The sequence below is a fragment of the Brachyhypopomus gauderio genome, chromosome 6, assembly GCF_052324685.1.
Source record: "Brachyhypopomus gauderio isolate BG-103 chromosome 6, BGAUD_0.2, whole genome shotgun sequence".
In the NCBI taxonomy this organism is placed as follows: domain Eukaryota; kingdom Metazoa; phylum Chordata; class Actinopteri; order Gymnotiformes; family Hypopomidae; genus Brachyhypopomus; species Brachyhypopomus gauderio.
The window spans coordinates 7,866,975-7,892,871 of NC_135216.1; the positions used below are offsets into that span (position 1 = coordinate 7,866,975).

The 25,897-nt window shown below is 42.4% G+C and overlaps 3 protein-coding genes, 1 long non-coding RNA gene and 1 other non-coding gene across 8 annotated transcripts; 1 reads left to right on the forward strand and 4 right to left on the reverse strand.

Moving 5' to 3' along the window:
• Window positions 1–1,939: 1,939 nt before the first annotated feature.
• Window positions 1,940–14,046, reverse strand: vars2 (valyl-tRNA synthetase 2, mitochondrial). Of its 3 annotated transcripts, XM_077008441.1 has the most exons (30): window positions 13,626–14,046; window positions 13,327–13,533; window positions 13,132–13,213; window positions 12,899–12,999; window positions 11,875–11,996; window positions 11,623–11,689; window positions 11,425–11,522; window positions 11,176–11,257; window positions 10,926–11,045; window positions 10,698–10,806; window positions 10,510–10,598; window positions 10,312–10,402; window positions 10,077–10,204; window positions 9,818–9,921; window positions 9,528–9,609; window positions 9,324–9,400; window positions 8,618–8,705; window positions 8,062–8,155; window positions 5,747–5,817; window positions 5,495–5,620; window positions 5,187–5,291; window positions 4,669–4,737; window positions 4,506–4,584; window positions 4,201–4,331; window positions 3,684–3,836; window positions 3,260–3,478; window positions 2,892–3,003; window positions 2,564–2,769; window positions 2,231–2,380; window positions 1,940–2,080 (listed from the first exon to the last, which is right to left on the reverse strand). In XM_077008441.1, the coding sequence occupies exons 2-30, from the start codon at window positions 13,528–13,530 to the stop codon at window positions 1,997–1,999; spliced, it is 3,243 nt and encodes a 1,080-aa protein (XP_076864556.1). In that variant the 5' UTR covers window positions 13,531–13,533; window positions 13,626–14,046; the 3' UTR covers window positions 1,940–1,996. The 3 variants fall into 3 exon arrangements, with proteins under 3 accessions (XP_076864556.1, XP_076864559.1, XP_076864558.1); XM_077008444.1 differs by lacking the exon at window positions 13,626–14,046 and having other exon boundaries at window positions 13,172–13,213; window positions 13,327–13,467; XM_077008443.1 differs by lacking the exon at window positions 13,626–14,046 and having other exon boundaries at window positions 13,304–13,393.
• Window positions 14,047–14,116: 70 nt separating this feature from the next.
• ppp1r11 (protein phosphatase 1, regulatory (inhibitor) subunit 11) lies at window positions 14,117–17,573 on the forward strand. Its single transcript, XM_077008446.1, has 3 exons — window positions 14,117–14,379; window positions 16,745–16,853; window positions 17,078–17,573. The coding sequence occupies exons 1-3, from the start codon at window positions 14,302–14,304 to the stop codon at window positions 17,254–17,256; spliced, it is 366 nt and encodes a 121-aa protein (XP_076864561.1). The 5' UTR covers window positions 14,117–14,301; the 3' UTR covers window positions 17,257–17,573.
• Window positions 17,574–19,705: 2,132 nt separating this feature from the next.
• c6h6orf47 (chromosome 6 C6orf47 homolog) lies at window positions 19,706–23,606 on the reverse strand. Its single transcript, XM_077008445.1, has 2 exons — window positions 21,640–23,606; window positions 19,706–21,209 (listed from the first exon to the last, which is right to left on the reverse strand). Exon 1 carries the CDS (start codon window positions 22,561–22,563, stop codon window positions 21,652–21,654), a length of 912 nt encoding a protein of 303 aa, XP_076864560.1. The 5' UTR covers window positions 22,564–23,606; the 3' UTR covers window positions 19,706–21,209; window positions 21,640–21,651.
• Window positions 23,607–24,103: 497 nt separating this feature from the next.
• LOC143516689 (uncharacterized) lies at window positions 24,104–25,478 on the reverse strand. Of its 2 annotated transcripts, XR_013131754.1 has the most exons (5): window positions 25,037–25,478; window positions 24,798–24,853; window positions 24,653–24,708; window positions 24,432–24,466; window positions 24,104–24,258 (listed from the first exon to the last, which is right to left on the reverse strand). It is a non-coding gene; the product is annotated as an uncharacterized LOC143516689 (long non-coding RNA). The 2 variants fall into 2 exon arrangements; XR_013131753.1 differs by having other exon boundaries at window positions 24,104–24,708; window positions 25,037–25,468.
• LOC143517792 (small nucleolar RNA SNORD52) lies at window positions 24,550–24,614 on the reverse strand. Its single transcript, XR_013132053.1, has one exon. It is a non-coding gene; the product is annotated as a small nucleolar RNA SNORD52 (small nucleolar RNA).
• Window positions 25,479–25,897: the final 419 nt, after the last annotated feature.

Here is a 25,897-nt window from a genome sequence, read left to right on the forward strand (position 1 = left end):
GTGACAGAGAACCATCCACACCATCCGTCAAGCACACATACATTCATGCACAGACACCTGTTTTTATTGAACATGAAGAGACACACAGTCACACACTCAGGACGAATTTGTCAGGGACTCCCAATGTACCTAACCTCAATGTTTTTGGACTGTGGGAGGAAACTGGAGACCCCAGAGGAAACCCACACAGATATGGGGAAAACATGGAAACTCTACTCAGATAGGGACTTCAACCCAAGACTCCTGTGCTGAGAGGCAAACGCGCTAACCACCAAGTCACCATGTTCCTGTGTTGATCATGAAACCCTGCTTGATTGATTCTAGAAGTGGGTAGGCCTAGGGTAGTGGGTAGGGTAGGTCTTATACTGGTTTAGATCTTATCTAAATGGCCATTACACTGCTTCCTCCACACATAAAAAATAATTTGTATAAATTCTTGGGTCAACCTCTATATGCTTCAGTTACCCCATATCATTAAAAATATGATTAGTTATCATTAATATGCAGATGACACTCAACTTTACATTTCTTTAGAACCTACAGCCCTAAAATCAATTAGCTCACTGTGTGAGTGCATAGGTGATATACAGACATGGGTGTCCAACAATTCTTTGTAGCTAAATAAAGAGAAGACAGAGGTTCTTGTTCTTGGTAGTGAGTCACAAAGAAATACTGTTCAGACGTATTTAAGTCAAATGAATCTGAAGGCCAAACAATGTGAAGAACTTGGATGTCAGTTTCGATAATGAGCTCAGCTTTAAATCATACATTATGACTATGTGCAGTACGGCTTATTTTCACCTTCGAAATATCGCTATGTTCAGATACACGCTCTCTCCTGCTGATAGTGAGAAACTTTTCCATGCATTTATAACATCAAGGCTAGATTATTGTAATGCTGTTTTGTCTGCTCTCCCAAAGATCTCTATTTCACGCCTGCAGCGAGTTCAGAACGCTGCTGCAAGGGTTCTGACCCGCAGGAGAAAGAGGGATCATATTATACCAGAGGTAATCAACAGGCGGACCGCGGTCCGGATCCGGACCCAATCTCATTCCTGATTAACTGGATACGGACCCAAATGCCATCCCATCCGGACCCAAAATAAATTGTTAAAAATATTTCTTAATTTTGACGGGAGAATTAATTTTAAACCGGAGCATTTATTTCAGCGCTATTGAAAAAAACACTCCGTCACGAGTGTTACCCCCCCTCCCGTCCCCCGGACCGCTGGTCAGAGCTATCTGCCAAATTTGGCCCGCGGAACAATATAGTTGATTACCCCTGTATTATAGCCACACTCCACTACACTGGTTACCTGTCAGTTTTAGAATAGATTTTAAGGTGCTGGTGATGGTTTTTAATGTCCTCATGTCCTTGCTCCTCTTTACCTTAGTGCAATGATTGTTAGATATGTTCCAGTCAGGTCTCTCAGGTCTTCAAACAGTAATCTACTTGTAATTCCTAAAACCTGGTTAAAGATTGGAGAGGGTGCTTTATTTATAATATATATACTGCTAGTAGTGAACCCTGATGGCTATGATCTAGAGACCATGTCAAACACCCAACAATCTGGGGTTCACCACCCAGTCCTTTCTAGGAAAGCTTTTGTCAGTTATCTATGAAGGGTCGTTTAGCACTTTGCTCTGACAGGCTGACTTTTTCCCCTCGAGATTGCGAGTGAATGTTTTGTGCATGGTTTCTGATTTGTTCCCGGCTGTGAAATTCCTAATGGAATTTTAAAACCGGATGTTTGAGCCCTCCGTGTCCCGTGCCTCTTATATTTGTTTCTTCTATTTACTATAATGATAATTTTAATTGTCCATTTACATGTTTAACTTTTTTTTACATTTAATATATTGTCTATAATGTGTATGTATGAAATACAATTGAGTATGTATGAAAGGTGCTATACAAATAAAGAATATTAATTGCAACCAGTGCATACAAAACATCCTTTATTTAAAGAGTGTCTTCATGACGTGTAGACACAACTTGTTAACTGCCTGAGGCATTTTTTACATTCTTCAAAACTAAAAGCTGGTTATCAATGCTCTTGAGTTCTTGCTCCAACGCTGCAATCTGCAGAGGTTATTAAACAAGAAACAATGTCCATGAACGCAGGTTATGCTTAGCAGGAAATTATGTGTAGCTAAGGATTAGTACTGTATAACACAGGTAGTTTTCATTCTTTCATGTAAAATGATGCACACCCCTCTAGTATAGACTCACTTTATTTGCTGTCTCCTTTCGAATATGCCCAGGCACCTTTTCTGTGTAGTTCATCACTTTGGTCTGAGAGAGAGATTGCTGAAGCCTGAACTGGAGCTTTTCTCTGTGCTGGGACAGGAGGACTATCTGCTGGTCAGCATTACTGCAATTCTAGAGAGAGAGAGAGAGAGAGAGAGAGAGAGAGAACGTTCAAATACATTTTAGGTTGCATATCTAAAATGTATTATTTTGGTTTGCCACTGTAGTATAACTACACTTCTGGCAAGAGAAAATGAAACCTGCTCCATAGTCACTTGAATGTCTCAAACCGAAGGGATAGGGCATTTCTGTTACCTGCACATCAAGGTGTAACTGTACGGAGTGGTCAACCACACCAACCAAGCTCCCTTCAGGTGGGGGTGGAGCAGAGGGGAATGGCAGAGAGGTAGCACCATCCTGAGGACAGTGCAGGTGGAGGTTAGAAATCCGACCCAGGGCACAGACAGCATGACTGAAGTTGTAGAGGATCTGAGCCTTGTCTGGTGTGCACACTGCCCACACTAGAGAGAAATGAAAGGTACATGTAAGGTACATAGAAAAATATACAGTCTATATCCAGTTATACCCACAACTTAAAATACACCAATCAGGAATAAATGCCCTTAAAAGAAATGGGACTCACTATCAGGTCGGTCTTTGGTTATGTGACACTGGGCTCTCAGTGACCTTGCCACCCTGACCACTTCCTGTACCAGGGGGAAATCGGTTTCCTCTTGAGGAAATTGCCAGTGAACCTGGCAGGAAGCAGGAGAAAAAAAATGATAAGGCTGAAATCAGGAAATTATGGAGCAATGTGCAGTTACACAAACAAGAGTCAGCATTCTCCTCTCAATGTGTAGTGTTGATGTCAACTGGTGACAATCATTACTATTGTATAAAGAACAATTCCTGCATTTCCTGTTTTTGGGCAGCAATTCAGATATGCTGTAAGATTTCTAGTTAAAGAAAGCAAACGCACGCATCCATATATTTCAGTTGCATTTGACTCACCAGCTGAGAGGCTGTTGGGTAAGGCTGCACACACACGCTGGTCACAGCCCTGCCAGGGTCTGGACCATAAGGCTGCAGTCTCTGCCAGAGTTCCTCCGTGAGAAATGGCATGAATGGAGAGAGGAGGCAGAGAGAGAGAGACACGCAGTGATAGAGCACAGCGATGGCCACTTGTCTCTCTGCCTTGTCCTGCTGTTTCAGCACTGGCTTGACGCACTCCTAAATGAGCAGGAAAGAAAGACACCACCTTCACAGCCAGTCTTACCGAGCAGACAGCAATCATGAGGGCTTACAGCTTCGGTAAAGCTGCTTAGTACAGTCTTTCTTAAACAATATGGCAATATAATACGTATATAATAGCAATGCGGTGTTTTCATCCCCGCCGCCAGGCGCTACCCTGTCAGAATGCTGAGACTGAACTCACCAGATAGACGTCACAGAGGTCATGGAGCCAGAAGGCGTGCAGAGAAGATGTGACTATGTGGAGCTGGTAGCTCTCTAAGGCCTTCTCGCACTGTCGCACCGCGCTGGAGAGACGCGAGCAGACCCACCTGTCCACGCACGACACGGGGGCTGTCTGAGGATGAGAAGAGGGGGAGAGGAGAATCAGTAACACAATATACACCGTCATTGCTACGTACAAACAGAAATAACGATTCTTAAAATGAAAACAAAAAAAAATAATTGCGAGGGAAGGGGGGGGCATAGCCAAAAACAATTTTCAGCATATTCTGGAAAACCAGCAATAAGAGTAAATAAGAGAGCCGAGAGGACAGGAAGAAAGACAGTAAGACAAGATGTAGCTCGTTTTCTAAAGTCAAAAGCAGCACTAAAACGTGGAGAGATCGTTAATGTTTAACAGAAATATGTAAATCGGCTCTCCCGTGAGGAGGCGCTAGCCTGCGGCGTGCGAGCGTGCTTCGTGCTAGCGTGGATGCTACCTCAGGCAGTGGCGTCAGCGGAACATCCGTGTCCTCCAGAGCTCCCAGGGTGAAACGCACCGTCTGCCACATCTTATTGCAGAAGTGTCTGCAGCCCAGCACCTGAGACATGGACAAACTGATGTCCTCCCCTGCCAGTTGGAAAAGGAAGTCAAAACCACTCAGATCCACACACAAATGCCAGAACATGAAATATTCTATCACATTACTGCCGAAAACCGCAGACTAGAATGTGATGAACTCGTTAAACTACAGGTGGAGTGTCTTTGTAATTCGCATACTGAAGCACAGAAACAGGAACCGACCTTGTGCTTTGTAGGAGCAGAGAGCGAATCGTAAGGCATCTGTGCCACATTCTGCGATGCCCTCTGGGAAATCTTTTCTCTGGGAAGATGAAACATGGCAAACATGGTTTTGCGCTATGAGGAACAGTTGTAAATCACTGGAACACAGAGTGTCTTTACTGACCTGTGCCTCCATAGCAATGGCTTCCTCTCTTGGGTCCAAGTTCCCTTCCATTACTTTTTCTTGAAGCCTCTATGTAGACCAGAGGGACAGATGATAGACACAAAGTTCTTCTAACTCTGAGTGTACATAATCTGCCTACTGATTCAACTCTGTTTTACCACGATTTTACAGTAAAGTGCCCCAGAACTGACTGACTCATTAGTTAAATAATAATGAGAACTGAAATGTCCTCATAAAAATGTTCTCTAAAATCTTGGATGCTAATGGCTTATGGAAAACCTTAGGCTCAGAGCAGTTTCCAACAAAAGTGTAAGAGCAGCTTAATAAATACAGCTCAGTCTTAAAGAGAAACATAAACCATGATATTCCAGCTCAAGGTTTCTGGAGGGTTAGCAGTATTGATTCAATAGAAGCAGAGTCCTTCGAAAAACTACAAGGATTTACTGTCCTTACAAGGACTGTTCATATATAGAGCCACTGAAGCTTTTCTAATCCCACAGTGTCCACCGGCAGCATACCTCCAGAGAGACGCCCAAGATTACATCCAGAGGGTCCACGACATTTCCTAAAGATTTACTCATCTTCCGACCATACTTATCTCTCACCAGCGAATGAAAGAGCACCTGAGAATCCAAGAAACGAAAAGGGCAAAAATCTCATTTCAGCGATGTGTCAAATGTGCTGAAAACTCAAAAATATTTTGTGTGACATTTATTTAGTACCTTTACTTTTATCCATGTTTTAATTTTTCAATCTGAGTTTGTATTTGAGGTCCTGGGTTTTGTGTATGTGACATTAAAGATGTATAAGAAGATGATTACAGCACCTGTTTAAAGGGCAGCTGGCCAGTCAGCTCTGTGCCTAGCATTACCATCCTGGCAACCCAGAAAAAGATGAGGTCACTTCCTGTCTCCAGAATGGTGTTGGGATAGAACTGCTTCATGTCCTCTGTCTGTAGATTGGGAAATAAGAATCATTCCAAAGCAAAATATTATATATATCACTGAATCATTATTTATCTATCTGGAAATTAATTTCTAACTTAATTAAGGAAAATGCTATTTAATTTCTTAAGTACCTGCTGAGGCCAGCCCAACATGGCAAAGGGAAAAAGAGCTGAAGAGAACCATGTGTCCAGCACATCCGGATCTGAAACACAATAGGCAAGAAATGTGCTTTTTCTTGGCAAATGGTCCAGACATTGTGCCTTGTAGCCTTAGTGTATGCCTAACCTGTCACATCAGCTAGAGATGTATAGTCAAACCCTATACTAAACAAGATTAATCTAATAAACAGGTCGTTTTACTTATATGGATTACACAGTTGACTATGATACAGGAGATCGTGAGTTTAAATCCCGGCAGGGTGAGGGTGTTCACACTGTTGTCCCTTACGCAAGGATGACTATTAACAATGAACAATAAGTCACAAAAATGTCATCACCCAGAACAACAAGGTCTGTGTCAGATGCTGGGGTACCAGGGCAGTCTGATGAAAAGTGGGACACATGCAAGACACTCATGGACATGAGTGGAGAACAAAAGACTTCCTCAAGGACACCCTCAAGGACAACCTCAAGGACACCCTCAAGGACAAACTCAAGCAACCCCAGTGTGAGAGGATGTGGGAATTAAGGATGATTTGATACCCAACATCTAGAGTAACGCCCAAACATCTAGTAGCTCAATGTTCCAACTTCCACTGTCCAGAATGAAACAACCAAGGTCCAGGAATACACCAGGAAGACGGCCCAAAGTGACAAGGTCCAGGAATACACCAGGAAGACGGCCCAAAGTGACAAGGTCCAGGAATACACCAGGAAGACGGCCCAAAGTGACAAGGAGCTTAGGGAGCAGCTCAGACAGCAGTAACTCAAGGAGAGGAATGAGGAGGAACAGGTGCCATCGTGGGTAGATGAACGCTTGCATGGCATGTACCACTGGTACATAATGTAAGTATTTGATATTGGGAAATCCTACCATAACCAAGTGGCTGAACTGCAGAAACATCAGTGCTGAGCTTGAAGTCTAAGTGGGACACTCCCCCAAACGTGGTGTAGAACAACCAAGCTAAGATTCTGTGGGACATCCAGATACAAAATGATGAAATGGCTAACCAGCTGGATATTGTGTTGATCCCATGTGAGGGCAACATCAGGCACAAGGAAGACAGGAAGCCTGGAAAATATCCAGAGATGAAAGAAGAGCTGGACAAAATGTGGAAAGTGAAGGCAACAGTGGTGCCTGTGGTAATAGGAGCTCTCTCCACGCACGCACGCACGCACGCACGCACGCACGCACGCACGCACGCACGCACGCACGCACGCACGCACGCACGCACGCACGCACGCACGCACGCACGCGCACGCACGCACGCACGCACGCACGCACGCACGCACGCACGCACGCACGCACGCACGCACGCACGCACGCACGCACGCACGCACGCACGCACGCACGCACGCACGCACGCACGCACGCACGCACGCACGCACGCACGCACGCACGCACGCACGCACGCACGCACGCACGCACGCACGCACGCACACACACACACACACACACACACACACACACACACACACACACACACACACACACACACACACACACACACACAATGTTGTTCCAAACATCTTGGAGAAGTAATTACAGATCTTCTGTGGATGTATGTTTGCTCAAATCCTGACCAGTTCCCGTGTTTTCATGCATAGCTGTGTTGCTTGGGCGTGTTTCCACATTGAAGGTTTGGCTTTTGGGCAGCAATTCTTCCATGAAGACCATTTCTGGCCAGACATCTCCAAACAGTAGATGGGTGTGCTTGGGTCCCACTGGATTCTGCCAGTTCGGAGCTGATGCCACTGCTTATGATTTAGAAGGGAAGCACGATGTGTCTTTCTTCTGCTTCACTACGTTTCCTTGGCTGACCACTGCGTCTACGGTCCTCAGCGCTGCCCGTCTCCTTGAGCTTCTCCAAAAGAGCTTCAACAGCACATCCTGAAAGCCCAGACTGCTGTGAAATCTTTGACTTTTGCTGATGTGGTATAACTACTTGGTCTTGTTGCTGTGCTCAGTTTTGCTGTGGTGTATGACCTGTGACATTCATTTAGCTGTTCCTCACCCAGTTTTAAGCCTCCTACATAGCTGTTTCTGTTTCAGCGAATGTCTCAACCTACATATGAAAATGATGATCACCATGATGTGATCACCTGTTTGGTATAATTGGTTAATCATATTATATAATCAGACTATACTCCTTGTTAATTGATAAGCTATTAATACCTGTATTTTTTAAAGCGTTCTTACATAGAAGCATTTTTGCACACCTAAAACCTTTGCACACTACTGGGGTGTATATATATATAATCACAGGTAAATGATTGAGGGTAGTCACCTTGAATCAGAGTCATGGCATCAGGGCTCACTCCAAACTTGGCAGCAGCCCGGTCCTTAGCCTGTGCCTCAGTTCTGGCCCAGACCCACTTCTCCTGAAGAAGACCACAGTCAGAGCAGCGCCAAGTACCACACCACACACACCTATAGTGTGTTGCACTCCAAGAGCTGAGGGGAACACCGGCCTAGATGTGTTTGTTCATTTGTATCAGTGGCATTGACCAAATCAGAATTTCATCTATTAGAGAATGTTCCTAAATTTCACTTACCGCATTTAACTAAACCTAAGCATTCCCTGGATTTGGAAGATGAAAGCAAATTGGCTTTGTCTAATCACCGTATAACAGAAGGGACAGAAAACCAAGGCATATATGAAAATATTTTGGATGGATTCAGTCTTATTGAAGACTGAAGTTATTGAACATTGGTTAGTTGTTCTCCATATGGAAACCTTTTGTGTAACTAAACACGACACTCTATAGATACAATCAAGTAACAATAAAAGAAATAAAATATGTTTCCAAGCTGTATAAAGTTGAAGCTGAAGCTGGTCCTACCTCTTGTGTGTCATCAGAGCCTGGAAAGGACACTTGATAAGCAGGAATCTGATGACCCCACCAAAGTTGTCTGGAAATGCACCAATCACTGGAGGAGGAGTCGGGTAGTGTAGGGGGAGCACATGCACATATTATATACTTATAACTGTTACATATGATGTCCATGGTAAAATCCGTACAGTTGATCCGTACAGCGAACACTCAGAACCTCAAGCTTGGCTCGTCTCGAAACTCCATGCTTAAAGTCTCATGGAAGACAAAGCTCCAGACTATTCTCTGTCCTGGCTCCAAGATGGTGGAATGATCTTCCATTAGCTGCTAGGACTGCAGAGTCTATTGCTATCTTCAAGTGTAGACTGAAGACCCACCTGTTTGTTGAGTTCTTACCAGAGCACTAACTCAGCTGATACCACTTGCAAACATCTAACTTGCAAAACACTAGGTAATGACATTGACTCCTGTAGTTTAATAGTAGTCTGACTCAATGGTGTCTTGAATTCTGGCCTATCTGTACTATTTCCTAGGATGAATTCTGTGATCAGATGCAAAGCACTTTGTAAGTCGCTCTGGATAAGAGCGTCTGCTAAATGCCATAAATGTAAATGTAATGTAAATGTTAAGAGATAAATGACAACACATGTTCATACTTGCAAGATTACACCTAGAGAATAAAGGTGGGTGATGTAATTATCTTAGACACACTAACCTGATGTTGGACAGCCAATTCTTCCAAGTCTTGGTGTAAAAGTGAGGAATTATTTCCAGCTTTCCCTCATCCACAGCCTAAAAATGGCACATATATAAGGGAGTATTGGACAACAATGGCAAATACAGCTATTCCCTCAGTCCTCACACACTAGTGGCGTCAGCTACATCTACATGTATAAGAGGCACTAGGACACATACATACTTGAATTGCCTTCTTTGCCATTTCCTCACAACGAACGAACCACTGTTTCTTCAGCAAGGGTTCGATGACATCTCCAGATCGGCTGGGCGGGGCCAACGTCGACAGCGCAGCATTACAACAAAAGGTTAAAAAGGAATTTGAAATCACCCTCAGGTCTGACTGCTTCAAAAACAAAGGCAGTAGGCAGAGTAAAGTACAAACACATATCCAGCCACGCGGCTTGGAGAGCCGCTGAGGTAATTTTGTGATGTGAAATGAGAAAATTGACCCTATGGCGACTCTCACAGCACCTGCAAATGGGTAAAGACATGGCATGGTCCCTCTTTCCTCTGAAAAGCTTCTTCTCTATCAGTGCGCCGATGACTTTCTCTCTAGCCTCAAATCTCTTGACACCCTGAGAAGAAAAAGCAAAGAGATGCTCAGAATACCAGACAAGCAGTATTCAGATTTGAGTCGACAAACAAAACGTTTCTCCGAGAATAATACCTTATTTTTTAAATGGTACAGATTTAGAATGGGAGTCTACCCGGCGATAAGACTGTCCTGTACCTCGAGCCATTGGCCACAGAGAGAGGTCATGGTTCCGTCTCCTCCAATCACGGTGAGTCGTGGCAGAGAGTGTCGTTGAGAGAGCAGGAAGTCGGTGTAGTCATGAGCTGGAGTCAGCTTCACGGCTCCTACAGAGTAACAGAACACGTGAACTTTATTGTATTTGTAGAAACACCAACTATGGACCAGCAAGCAATAAATGTGCATAAAACAAACAAACAAACAAACAAAATACCTGTGCCCACATCCATGTCCACCATGGTGTCTGTGATTATAGGCAGCAGTCTATTTGTAAAAGGGTGTCTGCAATGTTGCCCATGGAGACTCTAATACGAAATACACAGGCCTAATAAGTCCTATGGCTTAATGCAGTGGATCACATCACACAGGGGGTTAGGTAATGAGAAGCCAGTGTGTGCTTCATTATGTGGACCTGGTATCTGGGGTCATCAGGATGTACAGCAATGGCCACGTCCCCCAACATGGTCTCGGGGCGTGTGGTTGCCACAGCAACCTCCCCATCTAACACAGACAACAATACACAAAGATAATCAATCTCTTGACCAGGACATCAAAGCTAGGTAAAAGCCAAACAAAATATAAAACAACAAAAATACTCACGGTTTCCATTTATAGGATATGCAAACGTAACCATGGTCCCAAATTCTACTTTCTGCTGGTAACCAGGGACAGATAGATGAGTGCTGCCAGAAACCTGCTTGGAATCGACCTGAACACAAACAAGTTCATGTGTGCGAGTCTTCAACTTCAGAAAGGTGCTTCCGACAGTTATTATTGCATATATGTCCCTGCTGTGACTGTTAGATCAGCCCTGGAACAACAATATACCTCAACATCTGAGATGGCTGACCCAAGGGCACAGCTCCAATTAACCAGGCTTTCTGAGCGGTACACAAGTCCCGAGTCACACATCCTTACAAAGGCCTCCGTGACGGCCCTGTTGAAGTCCTGAAGGACAGGGTGCACGAGTCAGCAGGACAAGTAAGATCGGTAAAGGAGGAGAGGATGTTCAGGGTGATGGCGAGACGTGTGCGTTGAGATGCTTATATAAGAGGAACGCGGTGGTGTTCTGTGTTACCGGGTCCAGGGTGAAACAGGCCCTGTTCCAGTCCAGAGAGGCCCCGAGCTTCCTCAGCTGATCATATATTTCATCTCCTTTCCTGTAATCCGAACATCCAATACAGGCGATTCATTATTAATACACAGGCACTGGGATCTGCCTGAAATACATGTAAAAATGTGCCCTCCTCTACACACAAATCCAGGAACAAAACAGTATATATGCAGGTTTACAGTAATTGGCTGGAAGACCATAAGAGAGACTCACTCTTTTTTCCATTTCCACACCTCCTGCACAAACTCCTCCCTACTGTAATCCTGCCGACGCCTGCCGTGGTCCCTCAACAGCCTCCTCTCAACCACCGCCTTACAGACACAGAGAAAATAAGGCTGAGGGTTCCTTGCTTGTGGTTGAAACAGTATTCTCCTTCCTCAAGGTACAAGGAGCAGGAGGGAACAGATATACCTGTGTTGCAATCCCAGCATGGTCACAGCCGGGCACCCACAGCACCTTGTGCCCTTGCATACGCCGCCTAAACAAACCGCAAGTCATTCAAGCTCCGCCCCACTCACAGCAGCAAACATTTCAGCAGACTGCATAACACTAAAGATTCTCACAATTTGGCTACACATCCAGGTGTTTTTATTAACACTACCATACATTTACCAATATGCATTTTGTAGCCATATTGACTCAAACAAATAAACCAGTGGTTACCAGCGAGCTAAAGAATCCTCTATCGCCACTGTTAGGGCGTGTCCAAGGTGCAGAGTACCAGTTACATTTGGTGGTGGGATGCAAAGAGAGAAATACTTATCGACAGCGTGTGGAATCTCCCTCTAAAGAAAAGAAAAGGATCGTGTCATCTACACCAGTAGTGTCAGATCTAACATTAAACATGATTCATTAAAGTCTACACATTAACATGCAGGCATTTTTATATCCCAGTGAGCACTGCTTGACCAAACAGAATCTGCAATACACAACTCAGGCAACAGTACGGGGTGGTGGTCTCAAGTTGTGGAGATGCTTTTCCCCAGCAGGGACTACGCATTTTTTTAAAGGATGAATGGATGAATGGTGCAAACTGCATGTCAAACTGCTTGTCTACCAAAAAACGACAGCTTCCCTTTTTCAGACAATATTTAACACTAGTAAAGTTAAAGTCCAGATCTCAAACCAATTGACATGCTGTGACACTTCTTCAAAATTGAAAAGGTCCACAGGTGTCATCCAACCAACATGAACAACCTGACTCCCAAACAGTATGCAAGGCTAGCAGAAACTCACCCCAACAAACCTAAAGCTGTTATTGCAAACAAAGTTAGTACTCTAAAAGATTGTAAGTAGCATTTTTCAGTCTGACAATAATACCTTTTGGCATTGAAATTTTACTTTACAAGCATATTGGTTTGCAATAAAAAATACTGACTGGGACAATTTGTGTCAACTTAATACAGATGACTCAGGGGGCTGAATACTTTTTGTAAGACTCTATTCTTCAAAAAGGTATCTTTGGATGTATGGCAATTGAAATGAATACTAGTGAGTTTACTTTTATTCATTCGGGTTGAAGTTGTATACGTGTTCTTTCAAAATGATTACTAATGGAGAAATATGAGGCTACAGCTTGCGTTCCACCATGTGTCAGGCGAAATAGATCATGCCTAGACATTTAAAAGGTTTTCTTTACTGAGGGTACATCCTGGCTTGAATTTAAAATATACTTTTTTTCTCTTACATGTTTCTCAGGGCTAAATAATCCCTGTTTCTCCCACCAGTGATACCAGCAGGACTCCACATATTTTGGACTGTACGACTGTGGAAGGGGCAGAGTAGTGTCTGGTGGAGAAAACAGAGAAATTAGCTCATCAAATATAATACCAGTCTGAGCACAACATTTCTTGTTTCAGTGTATGGGCTTGTGTGAGTGTAGTATTGCAGGATTAGGAGGTTAAAGAAAATACACGGTACCTTTCTTCTCCCCTGGCAATGTGGCACCAGTGTATATTACCTTCTCTTTTTCTGACCATTTCATTCCAGAGTTGTCGACGTTCTGTAAGGGACAGATCATGTTTGCCGTTGTTCTCAATAAACTCTTGTGTAAAAGCTCAAATTAAACCTTCTGCATTAAGCATCGACATACTCTATTACGTAAAGATAGCATACACTGCTGAGGATAGCTTTATCTCTCTTGTTTTTCCGTTTTGCCTTTTCTGACTGAGACCTCAGAGAATGCAAAGGTTGTTTAGAGGAGGAGGGTGGTGGTGGACCAGGCGTTTGAGAACAGAGTCTGCGCCCCCATGTTCTCCACGTGCTGTGGATGCTTTCAGCGCCTGCCCTGAAAGACTTGCCTCTGGTGGACTTCCACATAGCCTAAAACCAACAAAAAAACAACAAGACCAGGCATGTAAGAACGGCAAACTGGGCTGTTACTGAAGCATACAATCATATAAGCAGGTAAATACCTAGTGACGAAATGTAGTCCAGTATCTGAAGTGATGTCACTGGTCAGCAAATGCTTCGTTTGAATACATACACTATTCTCCTACATTTTAACGATACTAGAGGTAATCTTTTAGTTTATATTTGAATAAACTGTATTATAAAATGTGCAGTGCGTACAGTAATTAACTAACTGTCTATATAACTTAATGTACTTTCACTCTGTGTACTTGGCTACAGTAGGGCGCAGACATGTTGGAATCTTACGTCGGATTTTACGCGCGTGAACGAAAATAGTTTGACAGCATACTTAGGACAGTAGTTAAATTTGAAGTACATTTAAATAAAACACAATTAAGACCGTCGTTGCAACACGGTCAGCCGTATTAAATCATTTAAAATCAGACACATGAACACTGTCGACAATACTCAGGTAGTTGTACATCGATCAGAGTTAAGGTGAACACAATCCGGAAGTGGTCCGTCCGCTAATAGACTCCGACCTGCGTCTAGAGCGCAGCTTTGGTCCGTCGTTTCCTCCCCACCTCGGACGGTCGCTGTGGGCCTATTGAGGCTTTTTAACATTTATTTTACTAGTAAAAAACACCGAATAGTTGTGGACCGAGGCGCACCGGGAACAGGTGTCGTTATTTCACACCAGCACGACCAGACCCCGAGGACCCGTGAGGTAACGCTGCTATGGCGGAGGTTCCAGGCACGTCCAGCGAGACGATAACCGAGACTGTCCAGACCGCGACGCCGCCTCCTCCCCAGCAGGTACCGCGGCCCAGCGGCCGGACCGTGAGCCGGGGTCGCGTTGACGAACACGGCCTTAGATATGAGGGGAAGGTTCGGTTATACATGTTCCTCACAGCGGGTACCGCCCATTAGCTAGCATAGCTAGCCTGGCTATCTCGTTAGCTAGCCTAGCTAGCCTCACACACTACTGCTGTTACTATTACTAATAATAACCAACCTGCTAGCTGAATAAACACTTAGACATGAGCTAGCCCAGTCTTTATTAAATATATTTAAGCTATATAAATATATATATATACTAGCTAGCTGTTAGATGTAGCTGGATAGTTTGAGTTCAAATCTAAACATGGTTGATAAAAAGCATTGGTTATGTAAACGTTATGTAAACTGTGTGTCCTGATATGACGTGTTTTTATTTTATAAATGAGACTGACGAGGCATTTGTGGTTTAGTTTATTGGTGAATATCCCCATAACTAGTGTAGACAGTTACTGGGCCATGCTCTTTAATATAGTTTAGTGGTGTAACACAGTTCTCCTCTGACATGAGTACCACAACGTATAGAGCAGCTTTTTTTATTATTTCCAGCGATTGTATGGTTTTTTTATAGCTTTACAATGCAGGCTGCTTTATGTACACATTAAATTAATGTTTTAAATAGCAAAAATCTGCATAAACAATGTTTTACGTTAACAGCATTTGGCAGAGAGGGCCTTGTTCAGTGCTACTCGCATAAGTGCTTTATAGAGTTTTGTCAATTGGATATATATATATATATATATATATATATATATATATATATATATATATATATATATATATATATATATAATATATGCTCAAAATAACTGTAATACAGTATAGGTATTATACACATTGTAGCTGAGGGCAGCAACCACACCACAGGTTTTGGAGGCAAAGAACATGCACTTTGATGCAAAGTCTGACATCTCTATCAAGAAGTGACCATCACGCTGCCCTCAGTATCGGTGAGCCAGGTCTTTCAGGCGATTACCATGTACTCTGTCCGCCAGAGCAAAGAGCCAGTGCACCCATTTCACCTTCCTGACGAATGGTCTCTTAGGGGGGTGAAGGTCTCCATCACACACACACACACACACACATACACACACACGCACACACACACACACTTATCATATAGGCTATGTCTTTATTAAAGGACTGCAGTCTATTCATAAAACACTGATGTTCCGTTTATGGATACAATCCTGATATATTGCTCAAAGATGTTCTAGGTTTATTCCAAGGATTGTTTCTGATGTGATCAGAAATTCCTGAAAGACTTTTGTGTTTGCAGTCTCTGAAGGTTGGCCAATTGGATCTGCAGAGAATATTGGTTGGCACAGCAGAGCATAATAATTAAGTGGGGAGAAGAAGACTGCATTGTGTGTGTTTTTTCAGAATTTTCAGGAGCCATGCTGAACAGATCGGTGCTGTTCACAGATAAGGTCAACTGTGTGTGCTACAGCCATGTCATTAGAGGCCAGCAAGTATCTCCAGCCACTTCTCCATTGTGCTCCTGATATATCTGGCAGGGCCCACTTGACAATTTGGTGAAAATCATGCCATTTTTCTGCTGGCCATCCTACTGTTTGGCGCACTGTTAGTTCTTTTACCACAGGTTGGCTGGGTGACATTCACTTTTCCAACCTGCTCCTCACATGGTGTCCTCGTTAGGCTCAAATATGTTCTTTCTGCCATTCCACTTCGTGACTAACCTGTATAAGGGCTGTCACACTGTCACTGTGTGAGGAAATCCCCACCCCGCCCCTGCTCCTGTGAGTGCTTCAGGAAAGGAGGCTTTCTGCCCTTTATAGACAGCTTGCTTTTGCTGTCTTTGCTCCTTTTTTTTTTTTAGCCATGGTTTGGCCTGGATCTTTTCCTCAGCGTGACTTCTCTGCCTGTGGTGTGTTATACAAAGCAAGTCAGGCAGGTTCATGTCCCCAGATAATAATCTGTGACTGCTACCCATATTTTGTGGGAGTGGGTGTTCTCCATGCTGTCAACCTTTTGGCATTTTGGTTGCTGGGGTAACTGAACAAAACAAGGGTTGGCGGGGATAATGTACTTTATCTCTTTTTTTGTTGTTGTTTATTTTCTGAAATCTTATATTTAGCTTGACTGACATGCTGCAGTTACAAAGCTGGTGCCCATATTTATCCATGATTTATCAACGGTCATATTTGTTTTCATAATTCTGTCCACACGCCACAACCACTGAGAAGTAAAGGCAGTGTGAACATTGCCTAAAACAACAGGTTTAAGTTTGTTTCACCTGTATATCTCGGCACATAAACCGTTTGCTTGCACGCTGGGATATAGAGCTGACACTAACATTTGGGATACATCCTGTGTTCTGTAGGAGGGAAGAAGCTTGACCATCAAGCTTCGAAAAAGGAAGACTGAAAAGAAGGTTGAGTGGTCCAGTGACACAGTGGACAATGAACACTTGGGTAGGAGGTCCTCAAAGTGTGAGTATGGTTTATGTTACTCAAATGTCAGTGTTCAGCAGGTGCTTCACCCTTAAGAAAATGTCTTGACGAGCTGGAGAAGCCGCATTTGAAATACAGTGAACCAAGAGTGTGGATGGCTTACTTGAAAGTTGAAAGCTTAAGACAGAATTTCAAAAATAGGAACGGTTTCTGATGCCATGAAAGCTTCCTTTCTCCTCCTCACTCTTAATTCTGTTTGTCAGGTTGCTGCATTTATGAGAAGCCTCGACAGTTCGGTGAGTCCTCCTCGGAGAGTGAGGGAGATGACGAAGAAGGCTGTGGTAGTGCCCACTGCATTCTCGGACACGGGAGAAGTCATGGACAGAGAGGGGGCAGTGGGAGCACGGTGCCCCCTAGCTCCGGGGGCACAAACCCTCACTAATCACCAGAGAGTTTATTTGGTGGCAGACGTAAAGGGCAGGGTGGACAACACATTCATAATTTTCCATCCAACTACTCACATTGAATAAAATCACTGCATTTCAAACAGCAGGTTGACGAAGAGCAGAAGCTTGTAGGTAAAGGCAGGGTGACGTTTATTTTCTGCTGTCTGTTAACAATGTGATTAGTGGGAAGACTTAACAGTTCTTGCTATTTGAATGCTGTGGGAATTTTGGATTTGTTGTACATAGGACACTGGTTTTAATTCCCTTTTGTAACTCGTTCTTTATTTATTTCTCTTAAACATTTAAGACCATACCAGTTCTGTCTCTTTCCATAGTTTCATCTTTTATCGCGAGTAAAAACCGATCAACATCCCTTCTGCAGCTTGAGCCAGTGTTTGTGTAGAGTAGTGATATGGTGCCGTAAGCATCTCGGAGCAGTTTGCCCTCAGGCTGGGACCTCTGCTCATGACTGCAGCGTTCCTTCTCCAAAGACTTGAGGTTGTAGACCCCAAAGAACAATAAATAAAGCAACACCTCGATTCCTGTTCAGAATATTATTACTGGAGTCAACATAGAAGAGCAAATGATCTGATCTTAGGATTCTTACTAAGATGTAACCCGAGTCATGATCCCTGCGGTGATGTAAATTATTTCGTACTCATACATTTCATTTTTCACATGGTTTCTTCACATTGGGAGTAAATATAGGGAGACCACTTTCACTCATGACATATATCTCATGACAGTGAATAATTTTCTGCCGTTGCTTTTGTTAGTGACACTACTGATACTCTTCTTTCTGACAATCAGACATCATGAGAGTAAAGATTATAAAAAGGCATTATGGTTGTACAACACAGGATGCTTCACCCAGGAAAAGATTACTGGTACTAAGTCTGAGAGAGGAAGCAGGGCTATTGGAACCGAAACGATAAAATTGTATTTGTTAAATGGACTTGAAACTAAATTCTCAGCTACAGCTATACATGAGGATCCTACCAGGGTAAAGAAAGCAAAGACTTGATTTAAAAGTTTTCTGGTACACACCTTTATATTCTAATAACACTAAGATTGAAATAATGATTAGTTGGCTAATCCCACTTCTTCAGTGTGGGTAGATAGATCACCACCAGTGCATAGAGCGCACCATTCCCACAGTGTGGCGAGACGGGGTCAATGTGAGGACGACTTACGGCTGCCATACTAGCTGTGATTACAACTACAGTGTATACACGTACACGTGAGACCACACGTGTGTTCGTCTTTCACGTTCAGTTTTCCTCTTGTGTGGTAAGCTAAACACACAAGAGCAAGTCGTGCATCTGTGCTGGTGCAGGTAAACAGTGAACTCGGTGGAATATGAGGTGAACACGTAATGCCTGTGGTATGATGGAATGGTTCAGTCCAGTTATTGGCAAGATTGTTTTGAGTAAACATGTGGGAGGGGTGTGCTGGTCTTGGTTCAGCCTTTTAGTACGTCCTGTATAGATCAGGCCGTGCTTTCAAACAGACTTAATAGTCATGTCATGCAGGCCTGTGGTAAGTGTAAAAGAGTGCATGACACAAGTCTGTCAAAAGTTGTGACTCTCCGAGGTTCCATACACCAAATTACAGCTGTTTACAGTCCATTCCTGTAAGGAGTTTTGTACCACTCGGATGAGTGCCACCATTTTCTACTAGACGATGAAAGTATCGAGTATGATGAAAGTGTTGAGTACTGTGAATGCTCCTGTATGTACATAGCAGAAATCGTAATAGAGTTGATTTAACATGAATCTGCAAGCTGCTGTATATGAATAAATAGATCAAAAATATGTTGTCATGTCTTCTCAAATGATTCAGCAACAGATGTCCTTTTTATTACAGTGGAAGGATCCTTCAAATCTATTCAGTAAGATATTGAAATGTAAGGCCTTACATAGGGGTCTGATGTTAATAATTAATTTCCCCAATGTTTACAAATTCCAAAATGTCAACATTTGGTGAAGAATTAAACAGCTGCACAGCTAAAAACATTTGGATGTTAGACCCTACCCAGTCCATACAAGATGAAAGCCAAACCCAAGCAAAAAATGGTACTCTTAGCACACTGTTGCAGTAACAGAGGTTGCTACTTATAATTAGCCTAATTTAAACACATTTAACAACTAACATTTACACGTGCCTTTATAATGGTCAAAATGTTTGCTTATGTTTGCATAGCCAGTTAGACTGCAGTTACTTACCTAGAATCGACTTCATGTCCCCCAGTGTGTTAAAGATACATTGGAGACGGACTATAAATGAATGAATGTCTTCCATTTCCTGTTCAGCTCTGTTATCTTTGCTTACTCTAGCTGGTTCATTCTCAAGCATCAGAGATCAAGCACTAGCATGCCTCACTTAACAACCACCCAGATGGACCTTACGTCAGCAGTTCTGTTATGAAATAACAAGTAACGCCGGTTGAAGTATGTATTTGCTTGAGACAGATTTATTACAGCCACAGCAACTATTTCAGGCTCAATGTACTGAACAGTGATTATTTAAAGACTTGGCATTAATCTGTTTGAACAGTTCAAAGGCTCATATCACATTACATGTATTAAGATTTAGTTTTGCTTAGAATAAAAGTGTAGTGATGTTTACTAGTGCACACAGCAGATTTCTGTATTCCGTTGTCTCATTTTAACAGTGATCCTGCACTTCAATGTGACAATGTGTTCTGGCATAAACTGAGGATATTGTTTTATAACTACTAAAAGCTTTTCAAAATATTCTTAATAAACAATGCTAGGAGTGTTATACACAACAACAAAACTTCAAAAGTATTTCACTATGATAGGAATTCTGATTTAATACAACTAAACATGCAATAATATTATATACCTGTGGTGGAACCCAGGGCAATAAATAGGGAAAAAACAGCAATTCTCACAAGGACATGCCGTATCTGCCAATAGTGAAGTGATGTGAAGCATGCAATGGTAAGAGACACTCTAGTTAGGTACATGTTACATAGAGTACAACAACAAAATTCAATCATGTATTAAAGTCAGTAAGGTAGTAGAATGAACACGATTACATAACCAAACCTGAACAGAAAACCAAATTGAGTTTATCACACCATAAAAGTACCCAAACCCTAATGCTACCCCTCTAGAAAAAGAAATGTGGGTATATTACATGGAAAATATAGTATATGCACTTTTACAAACCTTTGGAGGCGAAATAATAATGAGTCACTGATGTGGTATAACGTGGTGGTCAAGGCCTGACCGCAGTGTACCATGGGAGCGATCGCATCCCTTCAAGTTCAATTTAAGGATCTCACTGTTCCCAAGTACCCATTTAAATGAAAAATCCATGTCTATGCTTATGTTTTATAAATATGGGTATGACAAAGTATCATCATTGTATCAGTAATGATACAAATGTGTTAGATGTGTATGGCAGTAAAACACTGCATATGCAGTACAGTGATCAGACCTGTAAGGCCACTAGATTTACCTTCTGCATTCACTTTAATGACCTTTCCTTCTTAATTTGACCTAGTGCTCCAGTAATGACAAAAGCACACAGATATGCAAGCGTGCCTTTACAGTGCATGTTATGCAGATTACTTTTGACTCGTACTTGCAGTGCAACATTCTGCACTCACACCAAGTGAGGTTCAAATATCTGGCTACTATCCCACTGCAAACTCATTTAAACACCTTTAACAACTACAGACCTTCCTCTTAGGTGGCTCGTAATAAAATGCAACGGTAGTAAAAGACAGAGCTGTTCTTGAGTTGCTTCTCTGTAGTGACTGTAAATGAATCTGGTGAATGTTGGCTTCAGGGGCTCACTTGCGTCATACAGCCTTGTTGTGTGGTCTTGTTTGGCTCAGTCACTGATCGAACTGTGCCGAAGTGGTTGGTATGTAGCTACATTGCACAGACACAGGATGCCTCATGGCAGCAACAACCTGTTGGGGGGGGGGGATTTTACCATAGATTTTACTAAAGGATCAAAAACATATCCCATAACAAGTGTCACAGTAAAGCTCTTAAGATGCATTTGTATGTAATACTGATTTAATTCATTCTTTCCGTTACACTAGCTGGTAATTCGGGATATGGAAAAACAGCCACACATAAGCACATGTACATGCACGCACACACATCTAATTATGGAAACATTTTCTGTAGATTTCTCACTAAGCATGGGACTGTGGTATATTAATATTTCAGACTAGTTTTAGTAGTTTATGGCTTTTGGGAAATGTCAAAGCTGCTTTATAAAGGTTTATTATTTACTCCCCGCAGCAGAGGTTATGACAGTGAGACAAATGCATTAGGTCGGGACTAAACAAAACAACATTCGTCTACGGGTGCGTCTTTTGCAGTTGCACAAACCTGAAAATGACTTCAGTGCACATCCACTCCTTTATTGGTGCCATTAGTGGTTTCACTCTGTTGCCAGGCATCTTCATCCTCTTCCTCTCCATCTCTCTCCTCATTATCCCCTGTTCCCAAGATCACACTCTGCTGCACACTGACAGAGATTACCAAGGCTTGGATGATACCATAAATCAGAGCGAACTGTGGAAGGTACTCCTGCACCAACCAGAGCAGGCCGGCCATCCCCACCGACGACACCAGAAACATGGCCATGCCATGGAGCCACAATTTCAGGGCACCCTGTACGCCAAGGACATCCAGAATGAACTTGGTCGGGGGCGAGACTGTCCAAAGGAATCCAACAACAAACAGGTCAAAAAGGTGGCGAAGGAAATTGAAGCAGATCTCGTAGTGTTCTGGGAGTATTTCTCCAGTCCATGTGCGAGCCAAAACTTGGATCAGCGATGACCTCTTTGAAAAAGGCGTGGGAGATGGGGGAGGGGTCCCATAGTCAGAAAGCTCTCCGTCTTTGGAGTCAGAGTCCCATGATGCCTCATTCCAGGCAGCAAAGGTCCTTTGCCTGAGTCCACTGGTGTTGGTTGATCTCGGCCAAGAGAAAAAATAAGGAATCCACCGGCTCCACCAGCGCGGAGCTCTCTGCGGCACTGCCGTGTCTAACTCAACTGCTCTTAGTTCTTCTATCTCTAAGGACTTGGGAGTTTCCTCCTCCGCCTCCCAGTATTCCTCTACTGGTGTGTTTTGGTCACTTTGATTTTTCTGCCCACCCCAAACCCAAGAAGTCACTCTCCCTACGCCCCATCTGCTTTTCATCTGATCCCCGCTTGTAAAGGTCGTTTCTGGTTTTCCTTTATTGCCCCAAAGGTGATAAAAGCTGCTCGGGCTCATCCATGCCCAAACACGCCCTACAACAGCACTCATGTTTGTCGGTTACTTCGGTTACTAAAGAAGCGAAACTAGAACCTTCTCTCCGAATTACAATTGATCCATATGATAAATGTAAAGTAATTAACATTTATTAATCGCAAAAGTAAAGTGGACGATATTAGTTTATATCCCACGACATATTTCAAACACTCTTGATGGGAACAATCAAATCTAGTTACTTGTAAATCTGATCTTTGTCATATTCCGAGGTTACAGAAGCACCGAACACACCTGTACAGGTGGACAGGTGAGGTACACACCTGTACAGGTGGACAGAAGAACAAATTCACCTAAACAATTTAAAGAATTAAGTTCACACCCCACCAGATACTCCCAGCAACAACTTATGGAAAAACAGCCTTTAAACACGTATATACATGGGTAAACCCTGCATTAGCAAACGAGATTAAGCGCTAAAAATCCAACTACAAATTCAACCTATTTAACTAGCAAAGAACAAAGACTTGGTGTAACATTATTGTGTGTAACACTCACCTACGTGGTAACAACTATCGAGACGTGCAGTTACATTTGACCAACGTCTCCAGTAACTCCAGCTAACCTTCGCTAACTAGCTATAGTTACTGGCAGCTTTCCATTTCGGTTACACAACAATGTTAAAGTCCCGAAGTGACCACTACGCTGGTCAACAGTGTGAGTGTTTTAAATGAACTCATCACTGTTGACGGTGTTAAGTTTCGTTAGCTAGCTAGCCGCCTGTACGCCCAACATCCTCCCGTCGTCTGCGGCTGCGCCAACTCAACACCGGATACTAGCCACGCTCAGCCTAATGTTGCCAACTTCACACTCGGACTCGACGTGATAACAGATCGAACTTTTTGATGTTATAGCTTTCACTTACCTAAAACACATAAATGCTGCGATATTCCTGCTCATATGGTTGCTTTGTTGCTAGCTAGCTTGCGTATTTGCGCAGTGACGAATACAAAACATTTTAGTCTACGTATTTTACACGTTTAACCTCGACAAACAGGAACCCGACATCACTATTGTTTCAGATAATTAGATATGTTAACTAGCTAGCGAGCTACAGAGGACGCTAAAGTACCGTGAAGACAGATACGACATGTCCCAAACAGTAACTCATCACGTTTTTCAAATAAAAAGCCCTATAGCTGGAAAGCTTCTTTGGCTGCATTGCTAATTTAATGTAGTGGTTTCAATGTACAACATTCAGCAATGATCCGAGAAGATTGTCTAAAATCTTTTTTTTAAGTTCACATCTCTTACAGTAGGAATATGCAGCCATCAGATTCATACAAAATTATTTCACTATACCCTCCCACAATGGTTCGTTAAAAAAAACTGAAAAATGTCCAAAATTTGATGAAATCTTCCGAAAGCAGAGCTTAAAATGAACCACCATAAACTGATTATTTTACATCCTCACAAATATAAATGAACTTTGTCAGCAGTTACAAGTGGTTTTGCTAAATCAATCCCAATAGAATACATCTGTACACTGTTGCACTGAAGAAATCCCACCCCCTAAAAAAATAGGGACAAGTGCAAGTAGTAATCAAATGTGAATCTTTATTTGCCTCATCTGCCTGACAACACATTGTCAGCATTACCACAAAAAAAAATCACAATGAACCATGTTAAAATGTGTCCAAGAGGCAGAACATTCTGGTCTCTAGCACGAGACCACCATCTTCCAACTGCAACCTACAAAATACAAGATACAAGTTATACATCTGAGAACAGCAGAATTTCAGCATGACCTTCTTGTTAAGTGTTTCAGTGCGCTGCGAGTAAACATCATCAGTTTCAGTCGAACCGAAAAATGCAATCATCATAAACACTGCAGCTACTTAAAGACAGTAGAGATCAGCTCTTACCTGGGAAGATAGTCTGGTCTGTGGACAAATCCACCCTGAAAACCATAGGGGACATTTTCAACCATTCTGTTAATTAAGCAGCTAGTCAGATAGCAGAAAACTGCACACGTCAGAGCTGTGTTCAGTGATTTGTAAACAAACATCATGTTCTCAGAGACTCTAGTCTAGGCAATCATCATTACACAGGGTGGCAGTTGAAACAGTTTGCAATACAAACAAACCTCAGTACACAGGTTCCCTGTGAACGTCAGGAAACACCATCCTCAAATCAAGATTCCTGGAAAAATCATTTAAGTAGAATTAAACATCTCAAACTTTTGTTAGTGGAAAAAATGTCCTTACAAACATATTAATTTAAATACTTACCGCTGGCAACATTATCTCGGGTTGTTACATTCCATCTTCAGTAGATTTTATAAGGCCTGGGGAAAATAACGATCTCTATGAAAACGTGTTCAGAAAGCATGACTTCTCCCTCTTGTACAGTAATAACATGTTCAGTGCACTGTACAGCTTCATGGTGTAGTCAGAGACTCTAGTCTCAGGAATCATCATCACATGCTCAGTTGGACACGTGGCTCACAACTTGGAAATTAACTACTTACCATTTCTCACGGCCCATTTCCACCAACCTGCAAAAAAGCAAGACAAAACGTACAATGAGATACGCCTTTACACATACGTGCAGGTTATAACAAGACGAGTTATCTTAACAAACTAACTTACATGAAGCTCACCAACCACGAGGCAACGTAAGAGCCATTGTGGTAGTTATCGAGTTAACGGAGCAAGCCAACTCCTTCCAGTTAGCTCATTACCTAATCAAACGTTACATTTCCACCAACTACATGCATTGCATTAATCATTTAATACAGATAGTCGACATAACTAAAATTATTTTACAAAATAAGAGTGGCATCTTGCCGCCCCAACTGTCCCCATAAGACATGACTAATGTAAAAGACCGCACAGCGCGCACGCGTGCTACATTTTATTAGGGTCCTCATTCAGCGGCAGGTGACCAAAACTGCCTGATTAAAAAGGAATTCCGTTAATTCCGTGTTTAGGATGTTAAGCCAGTAAAAGTTGCCGTTTAAATGATAACATTCATTCTGCGGGGTTCTAAAGTTACGAGATTGTAGTCAATTTTTTTTCTATGAGATTACTAACTTTATTGCTGAAATTGTAAGATCTGGTATTGCAAGCAGATATGCTATTAATGCAATGTCCATTAACATTAAAAGAGACTTTAAAGTGGACACCGAATTAATTCTTGCTGTCTTAAGTAGTGCTGTCTTATCTATAAATATTATATACACACAGCTTCAATTTATGGAGTATTGCGCTAACATATGGAAATAAGTAATATAATGACGTATTGTATCGTATTATATTTTATTCTGTTAGATTCGAATGAATTCTGTTCGCTAAATTACGTTAGAAATAAGATTAAAAAAATAATTCCT

Coding starts and splice junctions, on each gene's coding strand:
- c6h6orf47 (XM_077008445.1), bottom strand. CDS start 22,563: ATGAGTGCTGTTGTAGGGCGTGTTTGGGCATGGATGAGCCCGAGCAGC.
- ppp1r11 (XM_077008446.1), top strand. CDS start 14,302: ATGGCGGAGGTTCCAGGCACGTCCAGCGAGACGATAACCGAGACTGTC. Junction 14,380..16,744: donor CGCCGCCTCCTCCCCAGCAG/GTACCGCGGCCC, acceptor TGTGTTCTGTAG/GAGGGAAGAAGCTTGACCAT. Junction 16,854..17,077: donor GGGTAGGAGGTCCTCAAAGT/GTGAGTATGGTT, acceptor TCTGTTTGTCAG/GTTGCTGCATTTATGAGAAG.
- vars2 (XM_077008441.1), bottom strand. CDS start 13,530: ATGTGGAAGTCCACCAGAGGCAAGTCTTTCAGGGCAGGCGCTGAAAGC. Junction 13,000..13,131: donor ATTGCCAGGGGAGAAGAAAG/GTACCGTGTATT, acceptor TTTCTCCACCAG/ACACTACTCTGCCCCTTCCA. Junction 10,403..10,509: donor CTGATGACCCCAGATACCAG/GTCCACATAATG, acceptor ATTTCGTATTAG/AGTCTCCATGGGCAACATTG.